The sequence below is a fragment of the Ovis aries genome, chromosome 19 (genome assembly GCF_016772045.2).
Source record: "Ovis aries strain OAR_USU_Benz2616 breed Rambouillet chromosome 19, ARS-UI_Ramb_v3.0, whole genome shotgun sequence".
Lineage (NCBI taxonomy): Eukaryota > Metazoa > Chordata > Mammalia > Artiodactyla > Bovidae > Ovis > Ovis aries.
This window is the reverse complement of record NC_056072.1, coordinates 56,007,822-56,032,981: the sequence shown is the minus strand read 5'-3', so window position 1 is coordinate 56,032,981 and position 25,160 is coordinate 56,007,822. Positions and strand designations below refer to the sequence as shown.

Genomic DNA, 25,160 nt, shown 5'->3' with positions numbered 1-25,160 from the left:
AATTTTCTCATCTGTAAACTTGGGTTTAGGGTTTCCCAGGTGGCTCAGTGGTAAAGAATTCACCTGCCAATATAAGACGTGTGGGTTTGATCCCTGGGTCGGGAAGATCCCTTGGAGAAGGAAATGGCAACCCGTTCCAGTATTCTTGCCTGGAGAATCCCATGGACAGAGGAGCCTGGCGGGCTACAGGCAGCGCAGTTGCAAAGAGTCGGACATGACTGAGAGACTGAGCGCACAAAACCGGGTGCAGTGTGCCTACAGGTCCACCGTGAGGGTCAGCGAACATGCAGGAAACATCTAGCGCAGTGGGCACCCTAGGGGTTTACTGATGCTGCAGAGGCAGAGTCCTCCTCCTCCTCTTCCTTAACCACTGTGCCTGGCCTCCCTCCTGTCAACTCAGATGTTAGTAAAATAAACTAAGGCAGCGAGAATAAGCAGAAACCCATCTAGAGCAGCCATGGACGCATTAATGGGTTTCCTGGTCACAGAAGAGTCTCATAAGTCCAAGCCCTTCCAGGCCTGGAACAGAGCAAAAACAGAAATCCGCAGAGAGAGGCTGCTGCAGGCAGCTCACTCAGAGAGTGGAGAAGGTGTGGAAAGGACAGAGAGCAAACTGCCCAGGACCATTTACTGCGGAAGCATGTACGCTTCTACCTGCACTGGGCTGAGAGTATCCCTCTAGGCTAGAACACTACTGTTGTCAGCTATTTCCACTCACGTCAGGTTCAATGTACTACTCTGTTAAAAGAAGGGAGAGAAATGCTGTAAAAATGCTTAAAATGTGAAAAGTTGTGGGCCTTAAAGAATACACTACAATCCGTGGCGGAAACCTCATTTATGTAAAACAGTCCAAAGACCAACAAAATTAGATAAATATATTTACCGTGTAAAGACATATGGAATAGAGAATTCTCTTATTGCTCTATACATGGAAATACTGCTGCCAACGAAATAACTGAGTAAACGGTTGTTGACTTTTCCAATGCTTTTCTTGGGGGGGGGGGAAAAAGATTCCGTTTAAAGGAAAGACCACGCTCAGGCTGAAGTGATGTGGCAGACATGTCTTCCTCCTGCCCCTTCAGGTTTGAAAATTCACAAGTTCCTTTTATTCTCTCTTCATTCAGAAAACTAGGCATTCACTTTTCAGAATTCAAAATGCAATGAAAGGAGTGCACTTCTCCTCACGTCGCCAAGTGGCTTGGATGTGATTCTTTTAATGAGATACTAATGAGGAGCTAAAAGTTCTGTCCTGTCTTGTGAATTATTTTAAGTGGACACAGAGGTGGCCTTGGGAGGCTTGTTTTTCAACTCCCCAATTTTCTCACACTGGCCTACACCGGACTTGACAGCGTAACAAACTCTATATGAATTTTAAGCTCTGGAAGAATTTAAAAACTGGAATGTTTTGCTTTCCTTTCAAAATAAAGAGGTCAAAGCAGGCAGTTGTTTTTCTGAGCAACTGACCATGGAACGCCCAGGTCTCCATGTTCAGGGCAATGTATTTTAATAGCAGCAGTAGCAGCTGCTACCTAACATCAATCAAGCACTACAGGGCCAGGCACTGAGCTACGTGCTGTGCATAAATTATTTCATTTAAATGGCACAATCATCCTATGAAGGACTATTATTATTTCTATGCTAGAGATGAGGAAATCAAGACTTAGAGAGGTTAAGAATCTTGTTCAGTTTGCAAGATCAGAAAGCAGCAGGCCTAGAGTCTGAACCTGGGAGTTAGGTGTTTTTAGACTCTGCGTATGAGTCAGATTGCCCACTGCTTTAGATACTGTTTCCTAAGTATACTCTGTATGTGTGCTCAGTTGCGTCAGACTCTGCAACCTCGTGAACTGTATGTAGCCCACCAGGTTCCTCTGTCCATGGAATTTTCCGGGCAGGAATACTGGGGTAGGCTGCCATTTCCCTCTTCATCTAAGCATATTAAAGAATACATAAAACAATGACATAAGAACAATCATTCACTTGCTTTTAGAACTTCATTTCTCTCTCCCACACTTCTCTTTTCTTCTCCCTTCAAGTCTTAAGTCAGAACTGAAGGACAGAAGAGTGAAGATTAGAGGCAGGACTGAGTGACATTTTTATCACCTGAAAAGAGCTTGCTGCTGTAACTCCTCTCGGAACTAACTGATACACGTGAACAATTAATCTCAGGCCCTAAAATTACCTCATAAAAGCAAATTTGAAATAAAAAATCATTTTCATTATTTTTTTTTCCCCCAAGAGGTGAAGGGACTGTTCAATCCTTGACACTACAGTAAAAGTACTGAGACTCTAGATGCTAAGTGGGACAGGACCAGACGCAGGCCTTTCAGGGCTTAACCTGTGGCTGTGAGCAGGGCATGTGGCTCCTGTAATACTGGCCCTTACATCTGTCTCAGAGAGGTGGCCTGGCTCTGGCTGACAACACCAGCCGCATGCGATGGGAACAAGAGGCAAAGACACAGACGTGGAGAATGGTTAAGACTGGTCTAATATGAATACAGTGTGTGCTGTGAAACACAAAAGAGAGGCCGGCTCCTACCCTTAACACAGATTATGACTCCAAGCACTCAGTCCTTGGAGAATTTTCTAACTGCGTAGAACCATGTCATGTTTTAAGTCCACTCTCATTCAAAGAGCTGGCAATCCATGAAAGTAACACACAGGCTTATCTAGATTTACTTCCAGTCTAAATCTTTCTATATCAACTGCCCAGATAAGTGTGTTTAAAGGCAAGCATCTGCAAGGTTCAGTATGTTTGGCTGGGCTCTATCTTTAATTTCTACAGAGTTCAGAGGGTTACAGATCTTTTCAGTTTCACGTAGTAGAGCTATGGGCTGCAATGGTTTGTGGTGCTGGGATTATAAGTAAGTAGGTGGAAAGCCTTCGCTCCATTTGGAAGTTGAAGACAGGAGGGCTACAGTGACTGGTGTGAGATCTTGGGAGTAATTTAACTCTTCTGGCCTCTCTTTTGCTCTCTCTCAGAACTCATGCCCACATCACACAACATATCTAAAGTGCTGTGGATACTCCAGAGAAAGACTCTACACAGACCTTTTAAAGCTGCGTCTCCGCAGACCCAGAGAACAGACTTGTGGGCGCAGGATGAGAGGAAGAGGGCGGGGCGAACTGAGAGAGGAGGTGTTAACACAGACACTGTCACACATCCGGGACTTGAATCCCGTATCACTTACCTATACCGCTCCTCCTGTAAGGCCTGCATTATTAGCGAATAGTCCCTCTGATAATGCTCCTTGAGGGTCTCAAAGGATTCCTCGAGTCGGGCCTGGGTTTCCCGGATCTCCTGGACCTCGTGCAGCAGTGCATCGAACCCTGAGCTCTGCATGTCCAGGGTGTTGGTTCTGGAGCTGGACGCTCCTACGGCGAGGCCGCCGGCGGTGCTGTTGGCGCCCACTGAGCCCGAGGTGGCGCTGGAACAGTCCTCCTCGCTCCCATACTTGGGGCTGGACTGAAAGGTGGAAATGGCCCCCAAGGCCTTCCCTGCCTCGTCCACCTGCCCTTCCTCTAAAGAGTCCTTCAGGTTGGGGATGTTGTCAGCGCTGCCAAACTTATTCCGAATTAGAGACGCGATCTCTCTGGGCTTGGAGACTACGGCCCCAGCAGCCGAGTGGGTTGCCTGGGAGAAGCTGGACAGCCCCCCCTTGACGCTGTCCACCACGCCTTCGCTGAAGCCGGTCACTTTGGCGCCCACGTCCTTCAGCCCCTGGTGCATGTCCCTGAAGACGTCCTTTGGCTGCCGGGGGATCCCATTCTGCTCCACCTCCCGGAGCTTCCGGTGGTAGTGCTCGAGCTTCTTCTGCAGCTGCTGGATGGTCTGGGCGGACTTCTGGTTCTTCTTCTCAAAGACCTGCTTGATGCGGGCGGCCTGCTGCTTGTCCGCACTGTTGGCCAGCTTCAGGTACTCGGCCACGTTGTCGTCCCGGGCTGTCTGTGCAATCTTGATTTGTTCCGTGAGCTTCAGAATCTTCTGCTGCAGGTGGGCAATAGCAGCCTTTGTGCGCTGAGGGTCTGGGGTTCCATCCACCGAGTCTGTGTGCAGGCTGCCATCTGTGCTGGAGGCCACCGCACTAGAGGTCTGGGCAAGGCTGCTCACTTCCAACCGCTCGATCTGGTGTGAAAGCAAGAGGGGGAGGTTAGAAGGAGCCCAGGAGGACTCGCTCTCCACCATCGATGGGCCCCAATGTATTGAAAAAGTTCACCTACTCAGCACAGAGCATTGTTCTAATTGTTTAAGTCACTCAGTCCTATCTGACTCTTTGCGATCCCATGTACTGGAGCCCACCAGGCTCCTCTGTCCATGGGATTCTCCAGGCCAAGAATCCTGGAGTGGGCTGCCATTTCCTGCTCCAGGGGATCTTCCCCACCCAGGGATCGCACACACATCTCCTACACTGGCAGGTGGATTCTTTACCACTGAGCCACTGGGGACACCCACTCAGCACAGAGTGCTGACCCAATTCCTCCTGTCCTGTACCAGCCCCCTTGCCCTCTTGGATACTGTCCCCAAACAAGCACACTTTGCTTTAAGTAAACCAGATACATGAGAAAAGATTTGCAGAGGCTGGAATCTGTGCAAAAGGTATTCGTCTTCTGCTAAAGGATTTCTTACAGTACTGCTTTAAATAATAAAGCTCTCCCAGTGAGTTTAAAGCATGAATTAATTCACACTCAGCACACATACTTGTGTTTAGAAGTTTATCTATGTACAACATAGTACATCTGCATTTCAATTTAATCATATGAAAACTGTCTCTGTATTCAGACACCACTGTATTCCAATTCTTGCTTTCAGATTACAGTCATCTGAAAATGTTGGTGAGAAAGGTAAGTTAAGTGGCTATATATAAAAATCCAATTGTTGTCACGTGTCTTTTTAATCAAACCACATCAAGGGATACAGAATCATTTTGTCTATTCCAACAGGGACACTAAATTGGAAGTTGGCGGCATGTGAAGGGGAGAACGGGAAGGTCCTGCTGAAAGTGGCAAGCATGAACATGATAAGGGCTTGAGAGTTAAAAGCCCAGATCACAAGTAGCTGTGATAAGCTTGGGCAAGGTAACATGAACTGTCTGGGACAGAGATAGAAGAGGTAAGTAATTAAACAAGTCAGGGACTAAGTTCAGGCCTTGTGTGAAGCTCAAATTTTGTCCGTTCTGTCTACTCAAAGATTTTTATTAGGCAAGGGACTCCAAAACACATACAATGACTATCTTCCTATGTGTGTGTGCAACCATTCAAGGGAGCCAAAGAAGAAGACAGATTGTTCAGATTTGAAAACTTCAACTATCAAACTTCAAAACCATCAGGCCAAAGTTAAGGGAAGGTTGAGTTTCTCTAATTCAGGAGAAAAAAGCCCTTCAAGAAGGTGCGCCTGGATGTGGCTTGTGGTGATGAATTAGGGCAGGGCCCATGCAAAAAGAGGATGAGATGGTTGGATGGCGTCACCGACTCAATGGACACGAGTTTGAGCAAGCTCCAGGAGGTAGTGAAGGACAGGAAGGGCTGCGTGCTGCAGTCCACGGAGTCACAAAGAGTCGGACACAACTGGACAATGACAGCCATGCAAAAGGCTTTAGACGCTGCTCTCTATTGAGCAGAGACAGCAAGAAATAATGAAATAACCACTGTGGGGTAAACAATTCCCACCAGGAGTGACGATGTGCAAGTTCACCACCCTGGAGAAAGAGGGGGCACATTCTTTCCCTTGTTTCCCATCCCTAATCTCGTTTACCAGTAAACAAGATGGTAGCAAGAACTACATATAGGTTACTCTCATATTCGGAAAGGCCAAATCGGTAATTCTGTAATGACAATAACACACCAGATCTGAAATAGTCATGAAGTGCTGACCATTAACTTGTCAGTCTAGAGACGCATTTTCCCTTTCCCATCTTGGCTGTACCTCCTCAGTGTGCTGTCTGAGCAGGGACCATGCTGATCGCTAAGACACACGCAGTTCGCAACTGGGTTCAGTATATTACTACTGATGTGAATAGCAAGCAGTAATATTTTCCTTCCACATGAACAGAAGTGAACTACTGAATGCTGAAATAAAAGCAAAAGATAATCTATAACTGAAACGAATAACAAAAATGACATTATGCTTCACTAACGAAACGAATACGTACAAGAGTCAGGGAGGAACCCGGTAACCGGGTCGGGTCCCTTCTCCATCCACCCTGCTCCTCTCTAGGCGCCTGCAAATCAGCGTGGAAGGGCCAGAGGGAAGGCAGCAGCGGTGAAGAAGAGCTAGAGTTCCAGCTAACTGAGCTGCCCAGAGTTCCAACAGAAGCTCCTGGAAACCCACTCTGCTCAGGGCTTCGGGGCCACTCTCTCAGGCTGCACAGAGCTCCCACGGCGTGAGTTTCTCTCTGAATGGGATTTCCGATCCCGTAACTACCGGACATATCATTACACGATCCTGACTATGCTTATGCTTGACGGCTCCCCATCTACCACAGTGTAACAGGAAGGCAAACACGAAACACCTCTAGGTTGAGGACCACAAGCTTATGCACGGTCTAGTTTTCTTAGGCTCTTTCTTATCTGAATATCAACTTCTACGCATCCTGTTGTCTGAGGAAGTGTCGACATGGAAATCAAGTGTCACTGTTACTCTGGGAGGACACACATGGATCACACTGCTCAAAAGATACTGTTGGGACTAGAATCGGGGTGTTTTAAATGTATTTATTATTTATTGAAATATATCTAATTTACAATGATGTGTTCATTTCTGCTGTAGAGCAAAGTGACTCAGTTATACACACATATATACCTTGTCTTCCATTATGGTTTATCACAGAATACTGAATATCATTCCCTGTGAGATAGAATAGGATCTTGCTCTCAGAATCAAGGTTTGATTCCATCACTAAAATTGTAAAAACCTATATAAAGGTTCAACATAATTATTTACAAATGATCACAGTTTAGATGTGATGTTACTTCCCTGCACAGCAACTGAAGAGATAACCCAGTCTCTCTCTACTCTGGCTTCTCTGTCTGGGCTGTCTGGAGCCCCACTGCGTCCTTCCTGTGCCCAATTCCCACTTAGCATCAGCAATATGTCTGCGAGAATACAGCTGACAGAATCCACTGTCCTCAGCCTCGAGAAAGAAGACTAACCCTCAGTTTCAGCACAAGGGTAGTTTACATTTGAAACCATGAATCCCTGGGTTACCCAGTAACTCCTCCCAATTTTGGCAAGCACTATTCTTAAAAAGGAAGAAGAGCAAGAGAAATTGGGAGAAGAGGGGAGGGGGCAGAAAGAAAAAGGGAGAAAGAGAAAGATACATTGAACTGCAGAGTTACAGGACAGGGGTGAGAATGTTCTCTTGGTATCGACAGCACTGTGAGCCAAGTCCTTGGTGGCCTGAATACTTAGCACTAGAAGGGCTGACTCAGCCACGAGTTGTAAATGTACCAGCTGCAAAGTTTGCTTTCCCAAAAGTCTTTGCTAGCGTACGAGGCTCTCCACATCTAACAACATAAAATTTCATTCCTACTTTACTCGAGACAAACAACTAAATTGCCAATAGGAAAAGAATGTTTTAAACCTTTTTAGAAGGCAGTAGTGGAAAACAGGAGAAGGTTTTCTTAAACGGGAAAAGGTACAGATCAGAAAAACAAGACTATTAAATCTGGCTACAGTTCCTACAGCAGGGAAGCACAGGTTCTGGCATAAACTGCTCGGGTTCAAAACTGGCTTTGCTACTTACTAGCCATGTGACACTGGGCAAGTTGTTCAACCTCTGTGTTCGTTTTGTCAACTGTACAATAGGGATAGTACTAACGCACACAAAATCACCTCAAAAACAGCTTGAAAAAGCATTGATATACAAGTAATACTCGTGACAATGATCCTGATCACCTGTGAACTTGGGGCTACAAGTCTAGTTTGTCTCAAACAGCCCTTTTCTGTTGAGAACCACTTAAGACCCCACTCTTTTCTACCACCAGCACTTTTCAGGTCTATCTTCATGAAGAACGAAGTTTTAAAATCATCTCGTGGGTGACACTGCGTATGTGACAATTCACTGAAACGTGAACTCTGGTGGGGTCTGCTCACTAGCTTTGGAGCTACTGATCCCAGCATGTGCCTCGGCAGAATTGTGACCCGCCCCCCGGCCCCGCCAAAAAAACAACAAACCAAAACTGTATCATGGGTCACTTGGGAATAACGGAAACTTTCCATTTGAATCTATGTGTGCTAAGGGCACAAGTGGAATGCAGCTCTCCAGCCAGGGCGCACAGCTTCACACGTCCAGTCTTCTGCCTTCAAGGGCACAACCTCCTCTCCTTTCCTGGCTGAGGGGAACCCAGTCCAGGCAGAGCCTCCTTCCGGGAATCTCTCCTGACAGCCTCCTGCTCCCAGTTGGATTCATGTGTGCAGTCGCTCAGTCGTCTCCAACTCTTTGCAGCCCCGTGGACTGTAGCCCGTCAGGCTCCTCTGTCCATGGGGATTCTCCAGGCAAGAATACTCGAGTGGGGTGCCATTTCTTCCCCTAGGGCATCTTCCCACGCAGGAACTGAACTCGGGTCTCCTGCGCTGCAGACAGATTCTTCACGGTAGGAGCCACCAGGGGAGCCCCTGGAGGCGCGGCTCCTCCTCGCCGTTCCCACACGTCTCTGCGCTGCGCCACTGTGCCGATCACATTTCGCTCTTCCTTGCTATTCCCACACATCTATGCACTGCGCCACTGTGCCGATCACATTACGCTCTTCCTCGCTATTCCCACACATCTATGCACTGTGCTGATCACATTATGCTGATGCGACTGTCTGAGTGGGCTGCTTCTACTGACGGTTCCTGTGGGGTAGGGGTCATCACTCATCTCTGTGCCCCGAGAAGGTATCGCAATGCCTTGAACAAAGAAAATGTCCAGTAAGGGTTCAATATAAATGCTTGCTAGCGTGTCCTTCAAAGGATCCTTTTAGAGCTCGTACGCCATGCGGTGACTGAGCCTATGTGACTATGAATGGAACAATGGTCAGAATTTTTGTAAGAAAAACAGCTTCCAACAGATGATACACATTCCTCCAAAGCTGCTGAGGAAAAGCTACTGCCTGAGTCGAATATGCGTTGAGATGATTAACATCCTCTCTGGCCCACCCTGCTCTAGCCCCACTGCAAAGAATCCATTATGGAATCCAGGGCTGCTGCTCAGAACGCGCCATCACAGGAGAACTGCTTTCCTGCTTGTATGAAATACAGCACTGAAGATGAGCATTGCCAGGAGTACTTCAGGCCTGATGTGTGAATTTGATGGATTCATGTGAGCCCGGGGTCGGGCGGGGGGAGGGAGGAAGAGAAAGAAAGAAAAGAATAGAAAGAGATCACAGGCAACTTCCAACCACAGCACTGACGGTGTAAGTATAAAATTATATGCTGCTTTTTTATGGTTAGGAGCTGTTTCTGTAAGCACAGATTCATTGTTCCACTTAACCAAGGGGCTTCAAGTATCAGGTTGCGTATGCACTGGAAATGTTCAAGCAGAGACTTCGTGCCTGCATGTTAAAACTGTCGCATGAGGATGCACTGACAGTTAGAACAGATGATCCCTGTTTCCTTCTAACTTCAAGGTTTTACCTTTTGTGAAAAAGAAATAGTGACTTGGGGTATGGGTTTTTCAAAAATCTTTCTCATAAATCCTCAGAATGAAGAATGACTAGTCTGAAGCACACAGATCTGCTAATACTAAAGTGACTTTCTAGTTTTTGAGCAGGTGCTAACGAGCCAAAGAAGAAAGTGACACAGAAAAATGCTTTCACTGCTGAAGATTTAAGAATGCATATATCAGTAAAACCCATGTGTGGATAAGCGAATCTATAAAACTGCCACCAATGAGTTCCCCTTTACAAGTTAATTTCCCACAAATACTCTTAGGACACAGTCTAATTAAGACAAAAGATTTCCAAGCCTCAGCTTAATCCTTTTTATTTCAAGCAATTCTGATAAAACAAAAGTCTAAAAAGCAATGAAAGAATCTGAAAAGCTCCATGTGGTCTGTGATAACCTGGTTCTCTCTGAACTGGCTATTGTTAGGCTTACATGTGGAGTAAAAAGCTCTAGGGAGGCGCTGTATAAACGGTACACCCCTCAACTCCATTTTATGGCTTGATTACTCTTCTTCCTCTTTAAATGGTCTTAGATATAATGCATTTGCTAACAGTTTCCAAATGTATACCGTAGCCCATACTTAACTCGACTCATATACCCAACTACCCATCTGCTATCTCTACTTGGATGTCTAACAATCACTTCAAATTTACTACGTACAAAACTGGGTTCCTGACATCTCCCTAACCTGTGGCCCCTGCAATCTTTTCCATCTTGGTAATGGCTACTTTATTGATCCATGTGATCATAAAGCATAAAGAGTTTAAGTTGTCCACAAACACAGAGTAAAGAGGTGGCCAAACCACTGCTTGAACCCGGGTAGCCTGGCTCCGGAGCCTGCGCTGTTACCAACACGTGTACCATGTTGCCACAGCAAAATGTTTCGGGCTCTACTTGCAGAATCTGCCTGCTTCTCATTGTACCTCAGCTGCAGCCACTCTGGCCTACGACACTGTCAGTTCTTCCCTGCATGACTGCAATGATCTCCTACACTACTACAGCAATAACATTTTTACAGTCAAAAATATTTCAGTAGTCCTTAAAAACCTAAGTCAGATCACAGCAACAGTCTTTTACATGCATTACTTTCCGGTGGCTCCACACATTGGTCAGAGTAAAAGCTAAAGTCCTTACAAGAATGATATATAAACCAACGTTCTCAGATAGAACATAATGGATATAACCTAGCTGATACTTCAGAGTTATAATGGGACAGCAGTAACTTAAAAAAAAATTAAAAAAATTTTAATTCTACTATGAAAAAAACAGCATAAAGATGTGACTAGTATGGATTTCAGTGCATGCTCAATCACTCAGCTGCATCTGACTCTGCAACCCCATGGACTGTGGCCCACCGGGCTCCTCTGTTCATGTGATTTCCCAGGCAAGAATACTGGAGTGGGTTGCCCAGGGGATCTTCCCGACCCAGGGATCAAGCCCACAGCTCTTGTGTCTCCTGCTTTGGCAGGCGGGTTCTTTACCACTGAGCCACCTGCGAAGCCCCATCCATCAGGTCACACAAGCCAAAACCAAACCATGCCAAAGCCCAGGAATCACCCTCGATATCACCTGCCTTCTACCTGCATCCACTCCAATACCCAGTCCTATCTACTCTTTTCCAAATTTCCATCAAAGTATAATACTCGCCACCCATCTCTATTTATTTCTACTGTCAAACTCTTAGGACAAAATCTTGTCCTCCCTCTGCTGAATCACTCACACTGACTGATCTATTTGTATTCACGTAGGCCCTCAATTAAACTGAAGATTTTAATATTAAAAAAAGGAAGTCCTAAACCACCCAATCCTTACATTATTTTAGTAGCTTTCCACACTCTTGAAGTATTAAGAACAAGAACCTGAACTTGGTCGACAAAGTTCTACGTGGATCTCTCTCTAGCTTCATCTCATAGCGTGCTCCTCCCACTCTAGACACTCTGGCCTTTTTCAGGCGCTGCTGCTCATCCTTTCTTCTCTCACGGTGGATGAGAAGTTTGCTCGCCGTCTGCCTCTACAAAGATGAGGCCACTGGCCACTGTGATCGCTGATCTTCGACACATCCTGAAAGTGTTTCAGACCAGAGATCAAGAATGAGGGACTCTGTGCTCTGGGAAAAACTGGCAGAACTGGCCTTCAGATAGTTAAAGATACGTTTCAGGAAAAGATTTTATGACCCCAATTTCCTGCAACTTTTCAAACCTCGAAAAGCATTAAAATCATTAGTGAAGACACCTGCTTCTTGTGACCAGCAGTAACCTGCTCTAGACTAGCAGCACTGTCTGTAAAAATGTATGCGTGAATCCCCTGTTACCAAAATCACAAATATACTAACACCACCCCTCCCTTTGGAGCAATTCCTCACAGCTATCTGAGAGACTGTCTCCCAGGCTACAGTCCTCATTTTGTTCCCAAATAAAACTCAAGTCACAACTCTGACGTGCATTTTTTCAGTCAACGTCACCACAGGATCTTTACTCAGGCAGTACTGCCCAGTGCCCTTCCTTCAGCTCTCAGCCAGGCATTCTGCTAGGCGTCTGGGCGTATCCTGACAAAATGAAGTCTCTTCCTTCATGACGCTTAGGGCTAAGTGGGGAAAAGTGGTAGAGAGAAAAAACCAGTAATCAAATGGCATACACTGTGAACAGTGCTACAAAGAAAAAGGACAGAGTGCTGCGACAAAAGGAATAACGTCAGGCAGAGAAACCTACTTTAGACCGGAAGGCCACAGAGAAATTCTTTGAACAGGGGCATTGACACTGAGTTCTCAGAGACAGAAAAGGACGTTGTCACTTAACTGGGCCACAAAGGAAGAGAAGTCTTATTTCTGTAGGTCTCATGTGCCAACAAAATATAGCATTTGAATGATCATAATCAAGATGAAACTACACAGTTAAGCTGATAATTCAAAAAGAGAAAAAAGATTTGTCTATTCATTGCTTCTCACTTGGTGAAAGACAGACTGTTACCAAAAACGTTTAAGGAAGAAGCACAGGGATGGGATGAGAGAGGAAAAGACCAGAAAAGAAGAAGGGGCCACATGCCCAGTAACCAAATGGAGTGGATGGGTAGCTGTATTTACCAGGCTTATATAAGCAGTGAGTCAGCAAAAACCCAGGTGTCAATGGATCTTTTCTCTGCCCACTCTAAGCAGCTAGAAAACTTGGCTCTCTCTACGGGATAGAAGAGGGGCTCAAGGGCAAGGTCTGAGGCAGGCTAATAAAACAGCCACCACACCATCCAGCGGTACTTGCCCAAGAAAGGCTGGGGAAGAGTAAACCTTCGCGCTCAGCAAAACACAAGAAACAGGATCCAGCTTAAAGCAGACTAGGGCAAGGTGGTTCTGGTAAGATTTCACTGACCTAGTGTAACTATTTCTTTAACTCACAATAAAAATGCTTATTCAGTCCAGTTCAGTTGCTCAGTCGCGTCCGACTCTTTGTGACCCCATGGACTGCAGCACGCTGGGGTTCCCTGTCCATCACCAGCTCCTGGAGGTTGTTCAAACTCATCCTTATTAAGGAGCCCCAAATCCAGACTCCAAAATTTGCTGAAAGCAAACTCTAGATTTTAAAGAAAAACATCTTTGTCTTTCTTGGGGTCCATAAATATTTCATGGCTTCTTTCTGCAACTATCTTTTCTCTAAAACAGGCTAATATGTATTAACAGTAACAGAAGAAGGGCTCATAATGATGGAACTGGGTCTGGCAAAGCAAAACTGTACAAACTAGAACACAAAAGGGATTAAAGAGCAGTAGAGGCAGAGATAAAGCACTAAGCAACCACGTGACACTGAGCAGCAATGACAATGAACTGAAGACAAACACCCACCAACGCACAGCTATGAAAATAGCAGGCTCTTCAACCTGCCCTCCTCCACCTCCACACTTATAATTCTCAGCCTATTAGTGTTCCAGTGGTAACAATTAAATAAGAGCACAGAGCCTTTATTTTTTCTTCTCCACTTCAGGCCACAGGGAAAGCTGAAAAAAAAAAGGGGGGGGGGCAGGGGGGTTAACTATGACTGTTCAAAGAAGAAAAAGGCTATCTAATTGTTAGTGTTCTTTGCTCTGGAAATTCCTAGCTTCTACCACTTCATGGACATCTGAAAAAAAAAAACCTGGTGACTATTTCTGAAGGTCACAGAACTGAATGACCAGAAATAATGGCTTCCTTTCTGGCTCCCTCGGGTCTCCCTTTCCATCAAATGTGAATCTGCAAAATGTTTTAGTCATTGCTAAGAGGCAATTCTGTGTAGCAGGTACAGAAAAGTAGAAACAACAACGACAAAAAACAAAAACAAAAAAAGGGGAGGGGGCTGGGGGGGCGGAGACCCAAAACATAAGCGACACATTTATCTTACCAAAGCCCCCTGTCAGGCAGTCTGCTGATTTTGCTCGCCACAAAGCTCATCCTTCATTTGTGCACTGCCAGCGCAAGCTTGGATCGCGCAAACAATCACAACCTCTTTTGGCTATAAGCTCTTTCCATTTGTCCCAGCTTCCAAACTGCAGAAGAGCTGTGGCAGAGTCTGTCACGGCTGCACATACTTGGTTTCCGAGAATAACGCGGTAAATGAGGACAGCTACCACTGGGAATGCCTTCCCCCACCAACAGCCAGCCGAAATGAAGCTTCTAGTTGCTCCCTGGGCTTCTCACCTTCACAGCCTCAGAGAAGTGCCTTTCACAGAACAGGCAGGTACAGCCACACCACATCAACATCCCCGCATAGCCAACACCCTGCAGTGCCCTCCTCGGCCTGCGTACTGTTCCGCTTCTGTCTCCCGCATCAACTCTTAGAGATTTCTACACTGGGGAGCCAAGGAGGAAGGACTCTGTGCTGAACAAACAGAAAGCTTCTGCCAAACAAGCATCCGTGTGTGAGAGAGTGTGTGTGTATGTGTACGCGCACGCGCGTGCCTGGGTGTGGGCACAGTTTGCTAGAGCTGAATGCAAATGAACAGTTTGAGACTGGAAATCACAGACAGTATCTGCCGCTCTTCTTCAAGCTGTGAGCATCTTTTATAAAAGACAAAAGCATCCAACAGGCTGGGCTTAAAGCTACAGGACGTTCATTCACCATCCACATTTGTACTCTCATTTACAACCAGAGAACAGCTCAAGGAGGTGAAAAATATTCCAAATAGGATAACACTGTTTAGGGAGCTTGGTTCCATAAAGACAAACGAAAAACAATCTCTCCATGTTTCAACAGAAGACTAAAAGACTGCCAGGACAAATTTCTATGCTTTTCTAATGTTTCTTCCCTTATTTTTCATTTTAGGTTTACAAAGTCATTTAAATGAAAACTGAGCAAAGAAAGACTTCAGAAAGATTTCTTTTGTAGAGCACAAGACCCTGAAGTCTTTTTAACTATGGACAACAGGGGGAAAAAAAAAAAGCTTCTGAATGAAAAACAATAAGCTCTCTGAAGTTTAGGTAACAGATTAAAACACCACAATCGTAAACCTGAGCTCAGCTCCTGTACCATCACATACTATTTATTGAATACTCACGATACTGCATGAAAGAACGAAATGTCTTCAAGAGACTGTTCCTGCCCTGAAAAAGTCACTTTGGGATTTACCCTAAAACAACCCATCAAGGATGTCTGTGTGATTAATTAGCACTCTTAACCGCAAAAATCAGGTCAAATCTAAAGAGACCAACTATTTTGTGATCAAGAAAAATCTTTGTAAATTATTTATGATCACAAGAGGGATGGGAGGTTATCAGCAGAAATTGCAAAACACTAAAGTGGTTAAAAATAAAAAAAAAATTTAAGTGTCCTTTCAAGGGACTAGCCAGTGCTGTCTATCAGATATTCTGGAGTTATCCGATAGTATAAATTCTGCATCTTTGTTTCTGTCTAGGTTATTCTAAAACTGTAGAGATGGAAATTACCTTGTGGATAGTGCTGGTGATGAAATACAGGTCAATTTTGTCTGGTAGAGAATATAAACTTCCTTAAGTCCAATTCTCATTTTAATATCTTACTGCTTCCTAATAATTGGTGAATTAGTGAGACAAATAAAATCTTTGACACGTGTTCATTTTGTATGAGAGTCACAATTTTTCCTTTGAATAAAACCTTTAACATTTGAATCTGCAGCTTTTATTTTGTAAAACATCTAATTAAAAATCAGTTGTTTAAATTCTGTTTTAATAAGGTTCTTACAAAAGACCTAAGAACCAAGAACTATTTTTAAATTTTTAAAGAGTTTTAAGAACAAAAACAAACAAAATATATAATAGAGTACTCTTGTGGCTCTCAAAGCCCAAAATATTTATTTTCTGCTCCTTTACAAAGAAAAAAGAAAGCTTGCTAATCCTTGCTTCACAAACCCAGACAGCGTATTAAAAGCAGACATCACTTTGTGGGCAAAGGCCTGTATAATCAAAGCTATGGTTTTTCCAGTAGTCATGTATGCATGAGAGAGTTGAACGATAAAGAAGGCTGAGCGCTAAAGAACTGATGCTTTCACGTTGTGGGGCTGGAGAAGACTCTTGAGAGTCCCTTGGACAGCAAGGAGATCAAACCAGTCAAACCTAAAGGAAATCAGTCCTGAATATTCATTGGAAGGACTGATGCTGAAGCTGAAACTCCAATACTTTGGCCACCTGATGTGAAGAGCCGATTCACTGCAAAAGATTCTGATGCTGGGAGACTGAGGGCAGGAGGAGAAGTGGGCAGAAGAGGTTGAGATGGCATCATCGAATCAACAGACATGAGTCTGAGCAAACTCTGGGAGATGGTGCAAGACAGGGAAGCCTGAAGGACTACAGTCCACGGAGTTGAAAAGAGTCAGATATGACCTAGCAATTGAACAACAACAATCCTCGCTTTAGATCAAAGTTACAGCGTCTCAACTGGCATAGATATCTGAATAAGTGTGATCAACTTGACAAAATAGAAGACACTGAGGATTCAACTGGCATTTAGCAGTAAAGTCAAGTTAGGACCCAGACAGAAAACAGGCTCCTTTACTAAATATGACCCAAAGACATATCAGGGATATTTTATTGATAACACAAAAAGTTTCCTTTAAAAATGTCTAAAAATGTTCAAATGTTACTTTACAAAGAACCTTTTTTTTAGCTTTCTGTATTACTTTTGGCTGCGCTGGGCCTTCGCTGCTGCATGTGGGCTTTCCACTGCAGTGGCTTCTCTGGTTGCAGGGCACGAGCTCTGGAGCGCAGGCTCAGTGGCTGTGGCCCATGAACTCAGCTGCTCCAGGGCATGCGGGCTCTTCCCCAGCGAGCGACTGAGCCTGTGTCCCCGCACTGGCAAGTGGGTTCTTATCCACTGGACCACCGGCGAAGCCCCAGAGAAACTGTTTAGACCTGTTTTCCATTGACTGGTTTTCAGACTTCTCAACACTGATTAAAGTTTACTGAATATGCCCTTAGAAAGAAACAAAGGTGAATACAAATATTACTAGAATCTAATTTATGAAATACTTTTAAACATTGTAGTATAAATAGAATAATGTGGAAATAAAACAAAAATAATAACAAAAACCTACTAAATTCAGAATTTATCTGACAAGAAAATATTTTTTCCCTCAGTAATACAAACCTACAACAGTATTTTTACTGTGTTCAACACTGTTGAGTACTGGGGGGAATGCTGAAAATTTATAGGAAATAGATTTTATCCTTCTAAAAAACTCTTGGGGAAAGAATGCCTTTTAAAAACTTCTTTGTTATGCAACATTTCAAATATGTGTAAAAGTAGAGAGGATACTGAATCCTATACACTTTTCCCAGCATTGATTAACTCACGGCTGGTCTTTCCTCCCTCCCATGCAATGATTTAGAAGCAAATCCCAGACAAAAGACATGCTTAACATAAACCAAGACTGATTCTAGAGGCTTTGCTCTATTATTAAACCTATCATTTCAGCTGTAAGACCTCATGGGTACTACTTTATTTTTTGGACAAAATGCCTAAAGTTCTCCCTCTCTTTCACCCTTTGCGATACTTCATGAAGGACCCACTGGGGAAAAATGTCCAAAGACTGAGGAACTTTGTTCTGTAAAGCATCTAATTTGACTGACCTTCTTGATGCTGATGCTTGATGACTGGCTGGATAAACTTTTCCCAAACTGGCCAAAGATGGGGAAAAGGAAAGCTGAATCGAGGAAGAACAATCATAAATCTAATAAATCAGTTACTGTCTGTAATAGCAGAAAGCAGAGGATAGATCTGCAAGGGAGGCACCAAAGTCAAGACCTGTCGCAACAGCTGGCCCTGCATTCCTCAAGGAGTCTCTTTTCTTGCCCTCCTCCAGCAGGTTACAGGTTCACCTAAAGTCCTTAACTGCAGCAAGCTCCCACTGGGATTCAGTAAGAGGGAGGTTTTCTTTGACTTCAGCAGCTTTCTCTATGCAAAAGCAACCCCTCATAACCAGGCAGTGGGTGGGGGAGCAAAAAAGGGACACAGAAAGTAACTGTAAAGGAGTTTAAAATCTTTTGAGATTAGTATCGTCATATGAACCTCTAAATACGGCAAGTGCTTTCTTTTACTGCGTGGAACCAATTAGTTCAGAAAGGAGAGCAACAGAATTAGTGCCAAAGCCAACACCAGAATATGAAGCTTTAGGAGAAGAAAACAGGCACCCACCTTCTTTAGAAATTAACCAGGTTACCTGCCTTGCTATTTGAGACAATTAACTGAAGATGTGCAATTCTGATCCAAAAAGGATGTCCTAGAGACATTTCCATGACTAGTGTCAACGTTTAATGTATGACAAATATGAAGCCAAATATTCATGTCCTTTGGCCCAAGTGTTTACAGTAAATGGGAACAGTGTGTAAGTGAAGAACAAGTCTTGCTGAGGTCAAGGACTCACACCAGGATAATGGTAGTCAAAATGGCTGATTAAGAATCTGCACTGATCTTGAAAAATAGAATAAGCACAGGTTCACGAAGTTACAGTTTGGAAACAACTCACTCCTAGAGCTTCCATGAACGGGATCAACGTGTACACAGCAGATGTACACACAGCAGAAGTGTACTTATCACTATAATCACAGAGGGGAAAGGGACTGAGACAAGGAAGGTAAGAGGACATCTTCTCCCAAAGGCAATAAACATGATCTAACAAAGAAAGTACAGAGAATTAATGTCCCTTCAAATACTAATTTATTTTATTCTATTAAAAATGTCTGATTGAAGCACAGCTGATTTACAATGTTGTGTCACCTTCTAGTGTTCAGCAAAGTGATTCAGTTGTGTATGTATTTATTCTTCTTCATATTCTTTTCCATTATGGTTTAGTTCAGCTTACAATGTAGGCTCAATAAATGTCCAGTGAATTAATCCATAAGAAATAAGAATATAACATCAGTTCAGTTCAGTTCAGTTGCTCAGTTGTGTCCGACTCTCTGCGACCCCATGAATCACAGCACGCCAGGCCTCCCTGTCCATCACCAACTCCCGGAGTCCACTGAGACTCACATCCATTGAGTCCGTGATGCCATCCAGCCATCTCATCCTCTGTCGTCCCCTTCTCCTCCTGCCCCCAATCTTTCCCAGCATCAGAGTCTTTTCCAATGAGTCAATTCTTCGCGTGAGGTGGCCAAAGTACTGGAGTTTCAGCTTCAGCATCATTCCCTCCAAAGAATATAACATCATATCACCTCAAATACAGGCTTATATTATATTTAAATCTACAGATAGTTGTGGCTAGTTTCTGAATTGGAATCTTCCATTTTTTTTGTATACAATGTTTCACAGAGCCACCTCTGATTGCTGGACAGTGTTTGCTTATGAATTAATTTTAGTCCTTTAAGGATTGCCTTTAGTTTCTGATATTCCACAAGCACATAAAAAGCAGAGTTACAAAAGTTTTTTTCTCTGCAGAATTCCAAGCCAGAGTTGTAAGAGACCTTAGAAGACAGCCTCTGTGCATGCTCAGTCATGTCTGACTCTTTGCGACCCCCTGGACTACAGCCCATCAGGCTCCTCTGTCCATGGGATTTTCCAGGCAAGGATACTGGAGTGGGCTGCCATTTCCTCCTCCAGGGAATCTTCTCAGCCCAGGGACTGAACCTGCGTCTCCTGTATTGGCAGGTAGATTCTTTACCACTGTACCACCTTGGAAGCCCCAAAAGATAGTCTGCTCAGTATTTAGGTGAAATTTATTAGAAATGGGGGTGAAATCATTCACAATTAAAATCTGGAGACAAATCTCTCATAAAAGACTAAGAAGCAGTAACTATAGAAGGCCTCTGTTCTCATGCCATTATTTAGAAAATCAATATGGAACTGTCTCTAGTTTGTTCTTGACTTTGGCACACTCAGGGAAAAAACATATTCCATCTTCCCAAGAATATTTTCTGACAAAATTACTTTTTATCTTATGATGATTTGATAAAAATTAATTTTTCAAACCATGTTACAGTCAAAATTAGTCTTAACTTTACAGTTTAGATAACTGTTAAGACTTTATAAAGAGGGCTGAGCACTGAAGAATTGATGCTTTTAAGCTGTGGTGTTGAAGAAGCCTCTTGAGGGTCCCCTGGACTGCAAGGAGATCACATCAGTCAATTTTAAAGGAAATCAGTCCTGAATATTCATTGGAAGGACTGAGGCTGAAGCTGAAACTCCAATACTCTGGCCACTGATGCAAAGAACTGATTCATTGGAAAAGACCCTGACTGCTGGGAAAAATTAAAGGCAGGAGGAGAAAGGGACGACAGAGGATGAGATGGTTGGATGGCATCACCAACTTGATGGACATGAGTTTGAGCAAGCTCCAGGAGTTGGTGTGAACAGGGAAGCTTGGCATGCTGCAGTCCATGGGGTCACAAAGAGTCGGACACAACTGAGCGACTGAACTGAACTGAAGGCTTTATATGGTATTACAGAATTTGCAGCCCTTTAATCTAGGGAGTAGGAAAGGAAAAGTCCTAATTAAAATTCCTAATAACTTAGTGCTTTGTCTTGCACATTAAGGGGAGAACTTTAATAAATTTGCTCATGACCAATTGATAACAAATGTTCTTTTGGTGGCTTTTTGTAAACAAAATTGAGATGGGGATATTGTTAGTCATTTCTCATATTCTTTTCAACTACTAGGAACTCAGTTTTCTCTCAGGGTGTTTTATGTTGTAATTATACTAACAACAATGTTTCTGTTATAACATCCTAATGTTAGGGTAATATTAATAATGCTGCTTTTCCAGAATTTTAATTTCAAAGAATGACTAAGACAAACTAATTCTTAAAATGTATTGTAGTAGAACAAGAGCTCTGTCTGATTTAGGTTAATCAAGATCCCACTAGGTAAAGACTTCCTTTTTTGCTATAGGATCTAAATTACTTTGAGTTAAGAGATTGCCAGAGAACCTACTCACAGCATTTCTAATTCAGTTCTTCAGTTTGTTTTCTCTTTAATTGAAAATGGTGTTAAGAACAGCTGACCTTTCCATAAATCACATAAATATGGTACAGCTGAATCATATAATGTGGTGACTTCTGCTTTACATCTGAGAATACCACTGAATTCCAACTTTACAGCTCAAAATTTTAATTATTCTTTTCAGCTGCTTGACATCTTCAACCCTGACTAAGCATAGCAATGTCATTAGTGACGGATTAATGAAGAGGTTGAAGAGGACCGGAAGCACTTTGCAGCAATCCATCAGAGACCGTGTTCCAGGATGGTGTTTATCCAAGTTAGTAATCTTCACTCTTTCATTCACTGACTCAGTTATGAATAATCAATTATAATTTCCTTCCCTCAAAAGATACCATGAAAACCTCTGTTAAATGTACTGCTGAAATCTAGATATCCTGTCTTCAGAACATCTCTACTACTATAGTAAGCCTATTAAAAAAGGAAATGAGCTGAGTCTAAGGATAATCAAACTTAGAAAATCTGTTTAGTGCCTTCCCTACGGCCTCTTTTGCAAAATACTTATTTACATATGCCTAACCACTGGTCTGGAATAGTAACAATTTAATGCTAAGGAGACTGAAAATTTGTCCATTTTTCAAAGAAGTAATGGCAGCCAGAAAATATTTCTGTGCCCTTAATTTTAACATTAATAAAAAACAGAAGCATGAACTAAAAATTTAAGTTTTTATCTTAAGACTGTTAGTGTTTTAGCAACTTTGGATCAAGTAAAATGTTTAGAATACATATATGCACCATATGGTTACACTCATTTCACTGTACGTTTTTTCTTAATTTCAAATTCCTATTAATTTGTAGGCCACAGAGATTTGTGCTCGCGCTCAGTCGTCGAATCGTGTCCAACTCTTTGCAACCCGATGGACTAGACACAGCCATGATCCTTTTCCATGTAATTTTCCAGGCAAGAATACTGGAGTGGGTTGCCATTCCTTCTTCCAGGGGATCTTCCTGACCCAGGGATCGAACCTGCGTCTCCTGCATTGGCAGGAGGATTCTTACCACTGAGTCACCTGGGAAGCCCAGGCCACAGAGATCAACCTCATGTAAATAAAGATATGCGACTCTTCACTTAAGGAAGATTTTCTTCCAGCAAAATAATGTGCAAATTAAGGATTTAATATAGAATAATATTTATTACATTTGAAAATGTGTTACACTTAAAAGTGACTATATAGAGGAATTCAGAATGAATGCTTTTGAAAGAAAATAGTTACCCTATCTAGAGTTAGAGAAGTTGGGCTAAATCCAGACTTTCCTCTGTACTAGTAGAGTACTAGTTTAAGTCCAGTAAACTCCTTCATTTCTTCTATGAGTAGTTTGTAACTGAATAATAATCAGTGAAGAAATTGCTTTTTAACTCTATTAACTGCCTAGAAACAGAAAAATAAGTTTGAGACCGGTGTCTCTGACCACTTCTGAGAGTCATAGGAAGACGTGTCACTTTATTTTTAAAACCAACCTATACGTGTCTATGTACATATATTCTGAAACATCCTAAAATCTAACAATCTTGAGAAGCTGTCTTATGAAGTAGCCTTATCTTACAAGTGAGGAATAAAAGCTCTGGCATGTTAACTAAATCCCCAAGTTCCCATCTGGTTCTGGCAGGACTGGGACTACAGCCCATACCTCTCCAATGTACTCCTTGTTTACTTATTAGGCTTATTACTTGTTGTCATCTTCCCCAACTTGAATGGAAGCTGCATGAGGGCAGAGAGCCATCTCAACTCCCAAACTCTGATAGATTCTCCAACAACTGTTTGTTCAGTGAACAAATGATCAGTCTACACCACCCTCTGTTTCAGATAGGATATACTGGAATTCTGGCATACAGTAATTTCCGGCATGAATTAAAATAATCAACGACAAATGTTCTTAAGCATTGAGTCAGAGTTCTCAACCTATTTTTCTTCTTGCAGTCTTAAGGGATGTGAAACATCCTCCGGAGGAGAAGGAAAGCACTTTGGGCACTGGGAGTAGGGAGGCGTGCCCTGTGAAACAGTCTTCTGCTGCTGTGCTGTGCACTTCTCATCCACCACTGAAATCACTGTTCTAGCTATTCCTTTCGAATGAAAGTCAATTACAAAGAAATCCCACAATTACAAAATAATGTGGGCAGATCTTTGCACTGTTTCATAGGCATTGTTCCTAGGAAATCTGACCTTTATGTAGCACTCTGAGCCCCATGAAACGATGAGAGTTGGTCAACCAGCAGTTGAGATGGGAGGGGAGTTTTATCATTTAAAAGTTCACAATTTAATAAAGTGACAGTCCAGTGTAAATAACTGTTTAAATGACATAGATAGCATCTGTACAGAACCAAATAATTATCACCATAAATTCTGGGCATTTGTACAGAAAATCAAGGCAATTTATATAGATGTGTGTTGTTGCAGGGTTATTAAAGAAGGAAAAAGCAAATTATTCATCTTTAAGTCAACATCTGGGAATATTATCTTGTGTAATATTTAAAACACAAATGTAACTTCAATATATAAGCAATATGTTCTGTAATATCCCACTTCCTAAGACTCTCCAATTCTTCCAATATGTTTTCCCCTCTAGAGTTTTGTGCCTTTAAAATGTTTATCCTGCAGTTTTCATAAAGTGTGTTGCAACCTCATGCAAAGAGGTTTTACATAAAGCCCTATCTACAGCAGTTTAATGTATCCAGAAGCTAGAGCAAGAACCTCTTTTCTGAACATTTTTATCATTGTTTCAATGAGAGGATCCCTGTGGGGCAACTGGTAAAGAATCCCCCTGCAATGTGGAGACCTGGGTTCGATCCCTGAGTTGGGAAGATCCCCTGGAGAAGGGAAAGGCTACCCACTCCAGTATTCTGGCCTGGAGAATTCCATGGACTGTACAGGAATACTCTGGGTCAGTGAGAGACACGGATAGAGAAGCAAGTTTAATCTAAAATTATTCACTCAGGTACTAAGTGATTTTGGCAAGCTTTTCTCTACTCATGGATTAAGGCAATAAATAGACAAAACAAAATCAATTAAAAATATTCAGATTACATTTTACGTTTTCCTCCTCTTCTGGGACTGTCAGTAATGAAGAAAAAGGAGTTAACTTCTGTTTTACTATCAGTCTCCACCCCCTATCCTTTCAGGGCTGGCCTATGAATTCTTTTCTTCTGAACACCCCATTCAACCTGGGATTGCATTCTTAATAAAACATAGATAAGGAAACTGACCTTTTATAACCTCAGAACAAACAGAGATGTGCCAGGGTTTTAAAATCCAAGATACAGAACAAACAACAGGAAAAAAAAGGGGGGGGGTGTGCACAGAGCAGAGGTACAAATCTGTTAATAAAGCTGGCATTTAACCATAAAGAATAGGAGAGTGACTTACACTAAACTCCAGAGTGAAAAATCTATTTGGATCTTAAATACAGTGGCTCACAGCAAACAATAATACACATCGGCTTCAGGATCAGGTAAAACTGCACAGAATCTGTGTGCTTCAGCGTGTATCTCTCAGAAAGGATCTACATATTATCTATAAACCCACAACACACCAAAATCTCATGGTAAACTACAGCCGTCACCCACATTTTGCACTCCTGACTGTGGATGAGACGTGAACATGGTGGATTCACTGTGGAGCTGGGTCACCCTCCCATCCAGCGGAATCTCAGGGACTTGCTCCACTGCTCCCGAGGAATAGTACCAAAATATGTGCATGCTGCTTTACAGTTCAGAAAATTGCCAAGTCTTTGGGAAAAATACACGAAAAACAAGTAGCTGAGTAATAAGAACCATTTTGTTTTGTTTTGTTTTTTAATGTGAGAACTATTTCAAATGGCTTTAATCCAAATTCTTATTGGTTATGCATGCCTGGTATCTTCAAATTTAACCCAAGCTTTCCCCAACCTGCCAAAGGCAAAGGAAACTCTGGTTCTCTGAAGAAAACACTTAATTTTGGAGAACTACTTAGCCTGAGAGAGTGAGGATGACATTTACTCTGCACTGAAGCAGCCCCGTCATACAGCAGAACGGGACACTCTGGTATCATCTGAGCATGCCCACACAGCCAAAGAACACTCTGTGCATTCTACCTAAATACCTAGGGGTAAAATGAACAAC

The 25,160-nt window shown here is 42.9% G+C and overlaps 1 protein-coding gene across 14 annotated transcripts in view; it reads right to left on the bottom strand.

Annotated features, from left to right (window-relative positions):
- TMCC1 (transmembrane and coiled-coil domain family 1) overlaps positions 1-25,160 on the bottom strand; it is a 157,703-nt gene that overhangs the window by 20,631 nt on the left and 111,912 nt on the right. For 12 of the 14 annotated variants that reach the window (XM_060402949.1, XM_060402945.1, XM_027957777.2 and 9 more), the window contains one exon: positions 3,189-4,123. In XM_060402949.1, coding sequence (XP_060258932.1) covers positions 3,189-4,123 — 935 coding nt within the window. The other 2 variants (XM_027957786.2, XM_027957785.3) reach the window with 2 other exon arrangements.